At 37.9% G+C, this 14,962-nt stretch overlaps 1 protein-coding gene across 1 annotated transcript in view; it reads left to right on the top strand.

The window, feature by feature from the left end:
* Nucleotides 1–10,128, top strand: part of LOC111238140 (syntaxin-1A-like) — a 61,209-nt gene extending 51,081 nt beyond the window's left edge. The window contains exons 7-10 of the mRNA XM_022767541.1: nt 910–983; nt 1,082–1,216; nt 3,605–3,715; nt 8,794–10,128. Coding sequence (XP_022623262.1) covers nt 910–983; nt 1,082–1,216; nt 3,605–3,715; nt 8,794–8,871 — 398 coding nt within the window. The 3' untranslated portion in view covers nt 8,872–10,128. The remainder of the gene's footprint in view (nt 1–909; nt 984–1,081; nt 1,217–3,604; nt 3,716–8,793) is intronic.
* Nucleotides 10,129–14,962: the final 4,834 nt, after the last annotated feature.

Raw genomic sequence — 14,962 nt, forward strand, 5'->3', positions numbered from 1 at the left:
GTAAAAACGCTTCAAAACTCTGCCCCGGCTTAACCAGCGGACTTCAGTGTGGTAAAGCACGTCTCCGTGGGCTGATTCTAGCTCGGAGAGAAAGGCTTGGAACTGCCTGTGTTTAAGTCCGTTTGCTCTGATGAAGTTTATGCAGGACACAACCACCTTCATGACAGATTCCCACCTCAGAACTTTGCAGCTTGACGCTGGCTCGGTCACGATCAAAGTCACGTCAGAATATACCATTGTGTGAGGAGGTGAAGATGAGCCACTATTAACTATAAATAGCTCATAACTATGGTCAATTTTAATTAGAATGCCAACCTTTAAGTACGGATATGTTATGATGTTATGATAGGAAAATGCAATTTAATAAAAATTGGTTGATGTTTAGAGGGATTGTCTGGGATCGTTAAGTGGGCCACTCCAATTGCTTTGGCGGGCTGGATGTGGCCCGCGGGCCGTAGTTTGGGGACCCCTGGTATAGACTAATAACTGTTATATAATCACTCTTGTGCAATAGATGATAGGCCTGAATTATAGCACAAATTATTTTTTCATCGCATCCACTTTTGTTCAGACATGGAAGAATGCTGAGTTTAAAATGCAGTGTAGACAACAGAGACAGATGGATATAGAGAAAATGAGCTTCTGGACAAAAGAGGCACACAGCTCTCATTTTGATTAATCCTCAGACAGACACAGAGCAGGAGTCTGGATGGCCATTATTATCATCCAGTGAGTTTTTCTTCCTAATGGTCGTTATCCACTGTAGTTTGGAAAACCATTTAAATCCAGTAGCGTTTTACTACACTTTGTAACTCCTGGGTAACAGTAACACACTTTGTAAATCTATCAACATGAAGAATCCTCTCCAACCATGATCCATAAACACGTCTGTTGTGTTTGTCCTTTTAGCTGGGAGAAACACCACAAATGAGGAGCTGGAGAGCATGTTGGAGAGTGACAACCCAGCTATCTTTACCTCAGGGGTGAGTGATACAACAAATGCATAACGAATGGACACAAAACTTGTTTTTAATGCAGTCTTACTCCTCTCTAACCATTTCCCTCTGTTATACCATCTTAGATCATCATGGACAACATCACCCAGCAAGCTATGAATGAGATTGAGACACGGCACAATGAGATTATCAAGTTGGAAAACAGTATCAGAGAGCTTCACGACATGTTCATGGACATGGCCATGCTGGTGGAGAACCAGGTGAAAACAAGGATCCTCTTGCTCTCAGTACCTACAACTGTGTGATTTGGCACTGAGCCAAAGTCCGTGAAAAACAAACCTGCATGTGCTAAATATGTATCCATGAATTGGTGAGCCATATACCAACCTGGATGCTATAAAGCAGAATTAAAATTCAATTTTCTAGATTCAGGGTTGTGGTTTGAATGGGTGCTCTGGCTAATGCAGAGGTTCAGCAGGACACTGTGTTCACGATAATAAAATCATTAAGCAGCTAAGCATGCCTGCCTGCTGCAACTCCCGACAATAGAAATAACTCCACTTCAGACTGACAGACACTGGCAGTGTTTTTACTTTACATACAAGCTGTGGAGTGTATTAGTATAAATATAGGCCCATCTATGCCAACCGAGTTGGATGGAGGTTGCGTTTTCAGCTCCATCTGGTTTTCTGATTGCAAAATATCTCACTAAATATAGACGGAATTTGGGGGACAGATAATTATTGGCTCAATGATCAGTTGATTAGAATTTAGTGATTATCTGAGTTTGTACCTTCTGCCATTAGACCATTTTTTTAGACTAAACTAATAACTCATGCTGTGTTCATGAGCAGGAAGGAAAATCTGTCATCTGAGATTTCTAAGTTGGCAACTAAATAGAGTTGCTGTTTTATCAGATCTTTAAATTATCAACACACCTTAAATATTTCAGGGGTTTTAGTTTTGTAAGTTGTGATTTTTTTCATAATTACTTTTTCATGTCCCCGCGCTTAAAGTTTGATTCTGCTACTGGAATGTTGTATGGTGCACACTGAAAACTTACATCATTGAGGGTGAGCAGTGAATCTACTTGTACTGTTAATATGTAGTTTCAAAGTCACATATGTAGATAATCCTCAAGTGTAAGAGTTGCCTGTGCTCTTTTCAGTAAAGTGTAGAGCTTCAGGTTATTCTGTAGGCCTGCTGCCTGCATGTGTGACAGTATGAGTGTGTGGGCTGAACCCCCACAGAGATTAACTGTTTCCCTCATCAGAAATAACCAGTCTGAATTATGCAAAAGGAAATCTGAGTGAGAGAACACAATGAATAAGAAAATATTCCAAATGATGAATATGGAAGTAAATTGTTGTATGTGAGTGCTGTGAATTTCAAGGACAGCACAATGCAGTAAGAGGCCTTCCCTCATAATTTCAGTGTGGGAGTGATGATTGTTTAAATGCCAAATGATTCAGTTGTACTATGTGTGTTTCTGTGTGTATACTCTTTTGTTCTCTTGTCATACCTGTGAATGCTTTAAATGTAAATAATTCAATTAACTAACCCCTCCTTTATTAACTGTCATAACATTTAAGATAAGTCTGGTCTGTTTGTTAATTTTGCCTTTCTCAGCTTTGCTCTCTCTGTCCCCAACTCTCTCTATTTCCTTTCCCTCTTTCTTTTCCACAACTGTCACCACAACAATGACTCTAAGCTCTAGAGAACAGAGAACAGCGCTCCCCTTCTAATTTAGCAAGGTAATTTTCCTGTGATTTAACATTTTCTCCTTTTTATTCTTTGAGAAATAATTGCTGCAGTGCATGCATGGAGAGTTGTATCCACTGGTTCGCCATATTAGCCTTTTGAAGAGAAAATTATTCATTCTTTTATTTTTAACAATCCTGGGTTAATGCTAAATGTACAATACTCTTCATTCTTTGTTGATGGATGCTGATTTAAACATGACCTCTGCTGCCTTCATAAATGAAAGTGAAAATAAATGAAAATGTGGATAAATATATGATTAAAGAGAGGATCTATTAGTATATTTCTCAAAGCTTTCACAATACAGTTTAAGATGTTCATTTAATAAGTAATAATTTATGTCACAAGACATCATTGTAAAATATATAAATAATAGAGGTAAAGAAACTGAAGAAAAAATGTATTAAACATTCATCAGATTAGTCTTCTAATTATTATTTAAAAACACATCTATGAGAGGTGGTACCAAATATGGGCTTGGGCATATTTCTGCTCACACCACCTCCTCCTCTTACTTTTGTGCAGGGTGAGTTGGTGAACAGCATTGAGCGGAGTGTGTTGGAGGCTCAGGAGTACGTGGAGCAAGCAAAGGAGAGCATCCCAAAATGCAAAAAGTTCAAAAAGACCAGCAGACGGGTGAGATGCAACATGTACGCAGTCTACAAACTGACTCTCATGCCATTATTTGTCTTTTTTTTCTCTTTTTCTCTCTCTTTCCTTTCCCCTTTGTGCTTCTCTCTCCCCCTCATTCACCCATTATTCCTCCCCTTTCCCTCACCACCTCCCTCATCTGTATCACCTCCTCCTCATGCCTCCACATCTGGCTCTCTCTTTCTTCCTCCTGTCTGCATGTCTTCCACACCCCCTCTGTAACTAACCTCTCCTAGGGGGAAATGATAGACCGCATAGAGTACAATGTGGAGCACTCGGTAGACTATGTGGAGAGGGCAGTATCAGACACTAAGAAGGCGGTTAAATACCAGAGTAAAGCCCGGAGGGTGAGTCACATACACAACAAAACAATGCATGTGCACAAACATGCTATCACAAGTGAAAGTGATGGATAACTTCAGAGGCGTTGCATGTAATGTGTACAGTGTGGTGCAGTGATTGTCGTCGGTGTGTGTGCATGTTCACCTGTCATGTATTCTGCATGTGGAGGACGTGTGTCGAGAGTGTATTTGACTTAGTCTACAACGGTCATTCCCAACGAGGGCCACGCATACCTCTGGGGGTACTTCTGCAGTTACCAGGGCGCACAACGAAAAATCGTAAGGTAGCTCGGCTAATCTAAAAAACTAAATCGTGATTTGGCAAATGAAAGGAAAAGCAAATAAACACAGCAGGATGACAAATTGGTGTGAGGCTTAACTAGAATAGATGTATCGTCACAATAACTAATAAACTACCAGATAGACTGCACAGGACATGGCTGTGATGTCTGAACATCACCTGCTGCTGAGAAGTCGTGAAATAAGTAAGCAAGCAAATAGAGAAATCAAAATAGAAGCAGTAGCTAAAAGTAATGGATACATGAATTTAAGTGGTAGTGACACAAATACAAATTCCAGCTACTGCTGTTTCCCCCTGTTTACTAACCAGCTGGCCCCAGCTTCTTATTTACCATACAAGAGAGTTGTATCACTTGTCTCATGTAATGCTCGGCTTACTTTTGAAATTGATCACATCCTTCCTTCATTTACCAACCTGCAGCACAGTGGAACAACTCTGCCACCTCTTGGTTAAAATTGATAACAATACTCAAAGGTAGAGGAATTTCATAAATGACATGGAGTAATCACGTACCCTTGTAGTGAACCCTTTTCCCACCTCTAATCAAAGATGGTGCAACGGCAAAGCTTCCTTTCTTCCTCCTCTTCTTTTTCCCTCTTTCCGCCTGTCTCTGTTTCCCATTCATTCTCTCCTATGTCCACTGAATCATTATCTGACACTTTGGCCTTCTTGTTTCCCCCTCCCATTTTCCCCTGTCCAGAAGGTGATCCTGATAGGAGGTTGTATTGCAGTATGCGTGACCGTCCTCGTTATTTCCCTCACAGTTGGACTCAGTTAGGACCATAAGAAACCCCCAGAGAGCAGACATCGCAGGATGTGATGCTGCCTATTAATGTCATGCATGTATGACTGCCAAAGAAACACAACGCTAACTGTCCAGCTGTTGAATTGTAATGTGCAGTCATTAACTGCTCATTAACTGGGAAGTTGGCAGTCCGATACTGTGTGTCTCTGATGCACACAAATATTGTACATGAACTTTTAGATGCATTTCTTAATATATGCTAAACTAAGCTAAACAGTCAAGCACCTCGAGGAACTGTTGAACTGCGATTTGTGTCTGTTTGTGTCACGATTGATATAACTTTGTCATGTGCATGTTCTGTATTCTGTTGAAGAATTTTTGCATGTTTTTCTACAAACACAAAGCTGCAAATAATATGCATGGAATAAGTTCATGAACAGTCAGCCTCTCTTTTGCGTGAATCATTGAGCACTCCGATAATAGTCAAGGAATCAAAAGATTAGTTTGACATTTTGGGAAATAAACATATTTGTTTTCTTGCTAAGTGTTAGATGTGAAAATCAATAAAATCTGATGTGTAAAAACATAAAGTTGTGGTTTTACAGGGGTATATTCACTGGACTATTTCTTATGCCTATGGACCAAAAAATCCCAAATTAATCCAAATTTGCTCACTAAATTTAAAGGTTTATAGGAAAATGCTTGCACACAAAAATTTCCAGAAGACACTCATGACCCTTGTCCAACCAGAGATCTGATTCTAACACAAATTTGTCTCTTAAGACAAGATAAGATGTATGTGTGAAGAACTCATGTCTCACCTAATAATTGTCTTACTAATACAGCATCACTATCTGGAACTGGTACTGTCTGCAGCTGGGCAATCCTCTCTGAGTTATTGCCTCTTTCTGTATCTTTGGTTATCATGCCGTGTTGTGTGAGCCTGCAAACTGTAGAAAAGTGAATAATCAAAACCACACCAATCAAAGCAAAGTCATTTCCCGTATTCGATGTTTCTCAGATGCTTGCATTAGAGGCAAGCGATTGGTTTTTAAACCACGAGTAGAGGCTGCTCATCGATCCAGTCTTCTGGGAGATTTATTATGTTTTTTGACTTTTTGGAACTGACCTAACTTCGGTCAATGTCCAGTGTCCATTGAAGTTTATCAACTAACTGCCCCTGTTCAAATGAGGATCAACATCATTAAAAGAATACTACTATCCACAAAAATAACAGAAAAACCTTCTTAACCATCTCTCTGGTGGGCTTTTAAAACCCAAAGCAGTTACTAACTGCGTCTCGGGACAGTTAAGATATTTAAAATCTAACACATTATCAAAAGATAAAATTAACACGTAAAACAAACTCAAATGTGAAACACACAAGATTTTTTTCCTTAGGCCTAAAAATAAAAGTATGATCTAAACATCTCTAAGCTATATATTTGCAAAACACATTTTCAAACATACTCTTCATTATTTATTGCTCTACCAGAGCCAGAACCTGATGAAATCCATTCATCAAGATTCATCACACCATGTTTCATTTTCAATTACCAATTGTTGTGGTGCTTGAGTAGCAGTGTTTTTTGCCCCTGCAAAGAAGCAGCTAACAACCTGCATAGCCAACTGAACCGTCAGTGTAGAGAATTTGGTATTAGTGTCTGCAGTAAGTATTGTGTCAACAGTAGCAATACAGTCACACTCAGTGTCGCCATCAATCAATGGAAGAAGAGAAGCTGGGTTTAAAGGTGGTGAGAACTTCAAAATGAATTTTTTTTTTCTGGAAAGAATGATCAGCTTGTAGCCTGAGCGACGTGCTGCTTGTTACATGGTGGTGCCGATAAGGCAGGGTGTTTTGTAAATGTGTTGTAGCCATTATTTGTGCTAGAATTGTCTGCGCAAGGTCTGCCACAGTGTTCGGAGGAATGTCGTCCACCAGGCTTTTGAGGAATGTTATCAATGTTTACATGCTGAAGCATTTGTTTGACACTTGAAGCTGCACCACTTTGGAAAAGACTTAATTTCCAGAGGTTTGCTCATTGTATCTCTCCAGTTTATAGATTATGAACTTTATTAACAGCTTCATGTCAGGTACTAAACAGTGGTAAACAGTGCATATTTATAAGCCATGTAAGATTGGATTGGGTTTTTTCCTAACCATGTCCATAATTTCAGATGGAGGTTTACATAAAGCCATTTTTCCTACTGTGATTTTAGGAGCTGTAAATAGCTTCCTCTTCTTCTTACATTGTCTATCTAGGGATCTAATAACCATAGGGAAACAGGTTTCCTGTCTCCGGAGTCCCTACTTCTTCCACTGTACCTGATTGTTTTTGTAGACTTTCCTTCCTGTGTGTGTGCGCTCAGTAACTGCCAGTAATGACGTCAATCCATGCTGCTGTGAGTGTTTGCAGAGCTCTGTCTCTGGATGTTTTGTCTCAGGGAGCTGGCGAAGCTATCTCCTAGCAGCCTGCTGTCTGCAATAGAGTGGCAGGGGCATATAAAAGATAGTCATCATCTGTCTCTTCTCCACATGAGATTCATTTAACTTAGGATAGAGCAAAGTTGCACCTTTTTGCGGTCTTGTTGGCTTTGTTGTAGCTCATTTCACTGCTTGCTGATCAAGTTGAGATTGGTAGATAAGCAACCCTCAATACTTCTTACAGTCTGTCTGAAGAGGGTTTTGCCTTGGTGTTTTGCCCAACCCTACATTATTGATTTTAATATTGCAACAATATAATTCGGGTGATGTTCTCTAATTGTTGTCATCTCTGTAGCTCTGGTTTACAAAACTGATTCTAACAAAGGAATGTGACTGACAGCAAAGCACATTTATCTTTGTTTCTCTCAGCTCCTCGGATGTTGCAACATCACAGTGCTTTCCATTCACTCCCACATTCAATACCCTCGGCCCCTGACGTGGTGAACTAACCTTATGCCACGCACATGAAAATAACTTTTTTCCAGGCTCTGGGAAAGTTTTACAAATATATAACTTACATTGATCAAGAATTCATAATACAAAGAGTAAAAATTGATCTTGTTTGCAGTTGGTAGAGTTGTATCATAAATTTTACAGACATTCATTTTGTAACGTTGGTGTAAGGGGAAAATACTTTTGGCCTTCAGGGGATTTTTTTTGTTGCAGTACCTCAAGTGGCCACAGGGACAAATTGGCAACAAGGCTGAGTGGTGGTGCTGTAGCCAGCTCTCCTAATATATCTATGATAATTCTCTGTGAAAATACAAAATGTTTTTCGGTTTTTGTACAGATCGAATGAGATATATGTTAGAAAGCTTTAGAGTTGGTGGTAGGCAGATTTTGATTCTTCTGGACAGGGCCAGCTGCTGGCTTCAGCTTCATATTTACCATACACAAGAGTGGTATTGATCCATCCATCTCATTTAGCTCTTGGTTGAAAGTGAGAGAGTTTATTCCCCAAAATGTCTAACAATTTCTTTGACAAAACTGGTGAAGTGTTAGACGTTGAATTTTTATGGACTCAAGTGGAGGAATGCTTTCTAAAAGACATGTTTTACAAGTTAGGTTTGCTTTAAAGCCACTGTGTGGATTTTTACAGTAAAATTAAACAATCCCCATGGACATTTGTGCAGTCTATATATTGCTTTTGTCTTATTTCAAGAGATAGCTGCTTTGATTGCTGTCTGACACATTTACCTCTTTGATACTGCCACCAGATGTCACCATGATTGAGGATGCCTATTTTCTTCACACAGTGGCTTTTAAACACCTTAGTGATTCATGTTTGTGGTATGTGTGTTGCTGTATGTTGTTTAATGTACTATGAACAAAATGCAGGATCCAACACTCCACACTCGAACATCATCAGCTACATTCAATCACAGTGTATTTCTCCAAACTGAATTGTGTCCAAACTGCATTTTGTTCAGATTATTATAAATATTGTGATATGTGTGAAAGAATAGTAGATGTCATATTTCTAACTTGTCTTCCTCTGCTCTCCATTTGCTGCCTTGGATGACTGTTTATCTTTTCATGTAAACACTATTTAGAAGAAAATTATGATCCTTATATGCTGTGTGGTTCTGGGAATTGTCATTGCTTCTATTGTTGGGGGAACTCTGGCCTAAACCTCAGCCCCAGTGACACTAAAAGACACACAAACACATATACATACACACAACAGAGCAAAAACAGAGCAGATACACATTTTTGGTTTCCTGTTTTCATAAATGCAACCTATTAAATGTTTAGCACAAGGTGCGTTACCCACTGTAAGATACATTTTAAACACAGTGTACAGGGCCAGAGGTGTTTTCGCATGAGTTGCTATTTTGTAAATGTGTGGTGCTGCAAAAAGTGTTGAGTGTTGTCAAAGATATGTGTTTCCAAAAGTGAATTCTTGAATGAAAAAGTTACTAAATGCTATGTAACGCTATACTAATACATTCCAACTTCCAAATATGACACTTATTCAGTTGTAATGTCTTTTTTGTGTTGTACAGGCAAAGTGACAGGCCACTAATCTGCAGTGTTTTCAAAGCCACGTTATCTATAAACCTGTTTATTTACATGTTTATTTACTTTATCTTTTCTAGCCTTCTTACTTTATGCCTCTGATGTCCTCTACCTCCCTTCAAAAGCTCTGCATGATTTAGTTCACTGTAAAGTGGTGTTTTGTATTCAATCGCAAAAGGGAAAGAAAACTGATCTGATGTGGGATATTCCGGTTGTAGAGTCATCACACTGCCAAACTCTTTCTAATGTCATCTCTCGTGGTTCACAGAAGCAATGCTAATATATTTAATTTCGTCTGGCCTTACCAGTTGTGGCTCCAGTGTTGAGTGTGAGTGAGTGCATGCATGCATAACGTACATGTGAAAGAGAATAGGTGTGTGTTCGTTTGTAGCTACATGTGTGAACATGCCGTGTGTGAGTCACTAGATAAGAACATGAGTGCTTGTTGATAGCCACCTGTGTCTTTGTTTTGTATAAAGTGTAAACTGATATAAAGTTCTCTAACACTGCCAGTATGTTCAAATAAGCTGTTAAAATGGAGTCTAGTCTGATTGGATTGATAATTCTGGTCTGCAAGTGACAAAACCTTGTTGTTTTATGTCTTTTTATAAACCCCGAGCTTTAAACAGAGCATATCCTTGTCAAGCTATTTCTGTTTATTATATGAATGAACTTCATGAGTCAAAGAAAGCATCAGCATGAACTCAAAGTAGCCCTGTGAAAGACTTTCATGTCAGTTTTCTGGCGACACATCAGACATGCACAGACTGCAACCATGTTACCATGTTGCCTCCTCAACTTGTTTCCTTTGTGTTGTATTGTGATGACTTGTTTTTGTTTGTTTTAATCTGAGTTGTTGTTTTGTTTTGTTTTTTCAAGTAAAATTTGTCTGTAAAATGACTCTCAGAGTTTGTGCTTTGATTTGTGTTCACAGAAACAGGTTTTTCCTGTAAGTCCTTTTAAAGGGACATTTTCAACAATTTTCAACATGGCATTCTCAGTATTCCAATGCTGGGTCGGTCAATGTATCACACACTGCACACACTGCTGGGTAGTTTGTTTTATAACATTATTTTGTATAATAATTTAATGAACCAAACATACACTTAGTTGGCAGTTTATCCGGTCCACATAGCTGAAATTAATTCAATCTAATACCATAGTCCTACAATAAATCCTCCTTTATGAATGTTATAATGTTCAGTTTTACTGAAACTGTCTTAGAGAGGTGTTGATTAAACTGTGTGATCATTTTGGAGGGATGAAGTGTGTGGTGAGTTGAACTGTATTCCATTATCCAGAGAGGTGTTTCTGTTATTCAGCCTACTGCCATTGATACACTGTAAATGGAATGGACAAAATAATGAAACAAGAAGGCACAGGTACTTATCTACAGGGCACAAGTAGAGGAGTCCATCCTTTTAAAGCCAAGTCAGTCTTCACCCTCCAGTATCTTCTTTATCTCCAGAGTTCAATAAAGACATTGAACCTTTACATTATGTTGTATTGGACTAGAAATTCCTTTTTTATTTTGAAGGCCGCCAGTCTCTCAGAGAGAGAGATAAATTATATTATACATATACAGTATATATATATATAAATATATATAAATTATATCTTTATTTTCATTTGTTTTCTGTGGCCATTGATTTAAGTTTCAATTTTTTTCTCTGTGCCTGTTTGTACATGCCCCATTTAGAGCAACATGAACAGACAGGTGCTGACAGAAACAGATGTATTTCTCGTAAAATAATATAAGTTTTGTCCAGCTCGTTAAGTTTTTCTGGACACTTCTGCTTGCAACATGAATATCCTTCCTGTTTTTGTGGGGAAACTGCGCGTGTCCTCTGTGCGCTTCACTTTCCAGCAACTCTCATCTGGACTCTGAAGTTCCCTTTTCCTCATAGTCAAAGGAAACAGAGCACTTAACTTCTGCCTTTAGTTTCATGTTCATTAAGATTAAAAATTGCATTTAATAAACAATTTTTTTTACTGTATTTGATTATTCTATTATGATTTAGAATGAGTTCATTACAGATTATTGGATAACACATTTAATTAATTTCATCATTATCACTGTTAGACATTACTCCATCTAACTATTAATCAATTATCATCATGTGTATATAGTTATTTCACACAGATACAATTAATATTCTTCTTACTAGCATTTTACTTTGAAATACTTGCTTTAGTAATAGTTTCACTCTTTTTTTTCTTATCATCCCCTCAGACTGACAGATGAAGAGTGCAGAGAGAGAGAGAGAGAGAGCCCATAATGTGCCACACTGTAAAAATATGCCATTAAAAGTAGTAAAAGTAAAAGTCCAACCCTAAGAATGTTCCTAAAGTAAAAGTACAAAAGTTTCCTCAGTAAAATGGACTGAGAGTAGGTACTAGTTACTTTTCAGATTAACATTGCACACAGAAAATGTATATTAAGGGTTAAACTGGTAAATAGTAACATATACAAAGGATGGTATATGACATCCACCTCAACCAACTGCAACATTAAAATGATAATACTTTTGTACTTTTACTTAAGTAAAATTTTGAATGCAGGACCTTTACTTGTAACTTTAATAGTGTGCTATTGTCTTTATGTTACTGTGTCACACTTGAATAAAACATGTTCTCTTTTCTTTGGAATAAAGGGTTGTTCAACCATCAATATTAAAATCAGCTCACCTGATGGAGCAGGCTGACCACAGGAGAGGCCCAGTTCCTATTCATGGTGTCAGTCTGCTCCCATTAAAGTTTTCTGTAAACACTATTTCCATGTAACTCGTGCTTATCTAGTAGCACTAGTCACATCATGCAGGATGTGGCCAGAACAGAGAGTCACTGCACTCAGTGAAAAAGATATCCTCTGACTTAGTGCAGAATTTCTGCAACAATGCCTCTACTTTTATGACTTTCCCCTAATAGATATGAAACATTCAAATCCCTAATGAATGTGATAAAAAAAACAAAAAAAGAAAACATAAAAAAAGTGTTCTGATTTCTGATCTCACTAGAAATGACAAATGATTCCCACTGACTTCATGTCAGCAGATCCTAACACTCAATTTCCCCTAGGGGATAAATAAAGTACCTATCTATCCTCATGGACCAATCTAATGTGATTCAAATCTTTGGTCTTCCCAGGATGTGTCAGGACCTCAGCTAGCCGAACTGATAACAACCAACCTCACACTTGCATAGACATTCATTCACATTCATTACAGAAAGCATTGCATGACCTGTGTGGTTACAACATGGTTACTGGTTGCTCTAAGGTCTTGTTAAATCACAGCTGTTGAACTGAACCTTTTCACTTTTAGCAGACAACCACAAAAACGTTTCCATGTGAAAAACTCCCTTTTCTGAAGTTTCATCAATATCATCCTCATGGAAGCAGGTGTTGAACACCTCAACAATATAACTGTGCAGCTGGAAAAAAACACAAACACAAACACAAACACAAACAAATCACTGTGTCACTACTGGCCAGAGTGATGTTCTTTTTTACATCTTTGAACATGGCATACTCTGATCTTCGTGATAATGTCAGCTCACCTGCTGGCTGAGCAGACTGGCTACAGGAAAGTGGCCCAGCTCAGAGTGAAGTGTTGGATCTCTGTTTTCAGGTGAGCAATCATCTTCTTGCTGGCTTTGTCTTCTTTCCTCATGCCATGTTGGCTTTGTTACTGTTGTCATCAAGCACTGAGTCTGTCTCTCCATCATTCAACAAACCATCTTCTAAAAGGTCGACTAGGAGCTCCTTCAGAACAGTTTTTGACACCTTTTCCACAAGTCTCCCCCGAGCTTGTTATCTAGAGGAAAAATATGACTTTTAAGATAATTTCAAGGCAGGTATTAAAGATAATATAACATGCTAACAATATTAAAAAATCATGCCTATATTATAACTTGCAAAGTGATAGTAGATCACTGACTTGTATTAAACTCCAGTCTTCCAATGTGTATAAGGATGAGTGTGTGTTCTTATTCTGAGGTGCTGATGTGTAAGTCAAGGAAATCTATTACCAATTAAATTTATCAGGAAAAACTACTTCCATGTTTCTGTGGTCTGAAATAAAATAAGTCAATTCATTGATCGTTGCTCTCACCTGCATCTTGGTGGGTGAAGAGATATAGCTCAACGTGCATCTGTGTACTGACATTTATTGAGCTGTTTTTAATGTTATATTATCAAATGTGCTTTTTCTAATCAAAACAATCATTTGAGGAACTTGAGGAACTCTTCTGCTGTTTGTGTGTGTCATGATTTACATACCTCGTTGTCATGTGTGTGCTTTGAAGTCTGAGAGATTTGCGTGTTTTTCTGTGATGATTGGTAATGACAGTGGACATGTTTTTGAACTCAGAGTCAGAGAAAACTTTAATTTTGAACGCTTAAATGACAGGTTTTCATTTTGTCAGGTCTGTCTTAGAACAATACTGACATATCCATGTGTACATTGAAACAGTTACTGATTCCAGCAGTCATTCCTTTTGTCTATACTGCTGCAAAGAACAGAGTATGTGCAAAAATACTTTCCAAGGTTCATGTTCAGCCAAAGTTAATATGAGACTTTAGTTGTCTGAATTAGGCAAAACGTCTCACTACTTTTACTACTAGACTCATTTTGTGCTTCCACTGTAGTGTTTGGCGGAGGATTACTAACACAAAAAATGGACCAATACAAAACAAGGACAGAAACTTTGGAACCTATTTTTGTGCAGAATGATGATTGTCTTAGTATAGACAAGAGGAACAATTCCAGCAACCAATAACATTTCCACTGTACATATGGGATATGAGTATTGTATTATGACAGACTAGAAAAATGTGAACCTTTAAATGTAGACTTAGGTCTTTAGACACCCAGAACCATATTACACCCCTTCTAATTAATTTATTTTGTTCAATTAAACCCTCAAGTCCCATCCACTCCTCAGACTATTTGCTCTTAATAACCCTAACCTATATCTAGATTTTTGTGTACAGCATGTATGTTTATATACTGTATATATGTAAATGTATATGACTATGCAAGTTTATATATGTGGGACGAGGTATATGTGTTCTTGTGTGTATGTTATTTTTTCCTTATTATATATATATATTATATAAGTGCCATGGTTATTATGATCACTTTGATGACAATTGGTGACTGTTGGAGAACATGTTGGACTCGTATGTGTGCTTCATGAGCATCGGGACAAATTTGTCCACAACATCATTCATATATGATTGAAACTTTTCAAGATCATGATCAGTGTTGGGGAAGTTATTGAATATTAATGTAACTGAAGCCTTGTTGTGAAATAAAAACAAATCACAGTTTTGGAAAAATAACTGAAATAATGTCATAATTGTTGAATATTGTTGTAATCAGTTTTTCTCTAAAGCATGTTTCCATTCTCACAGTGTGCTGGTAGCATGGAACAGCAGGTAATGCTGGGTTTTCCCTGTAACATGTATGGTACAGGGCAAAGTTCAAGTGGTATTCCTGACATGGTTTCCTCTTTCTGCCTTAATGACTTTTATGACAATTAATGGGGTATTTCCTATAACTACAAGAATTTTATTTTTAAAGAATGTTCTTAAGTGGTAAAAGAAACATAAAAAGGCTGGGGCCTTTGGAGATTTTACCTGGTTTGAGTCAGCAGATATGATTTTGGTAAAAGAATCACGGCGGGACGGGAGAGAGGATC

This window comes from Seriola dumerili, unplaced genomic scaffold (assembly GCF_002260705.1).
Source record: "Seriola dumerili isolate Sdu_G_001 unplaced genomic scaffold, Sdu_1.0 BDQW01001195.1, whole genome shotgun sequence".
In the NCBI taxonomy this organism is placed as follows: Eukaryota; Metazoa; Chordata; class Actinopteri; order Carangiformes; family Carangidae; genus Seriola; species Seriola dumerili.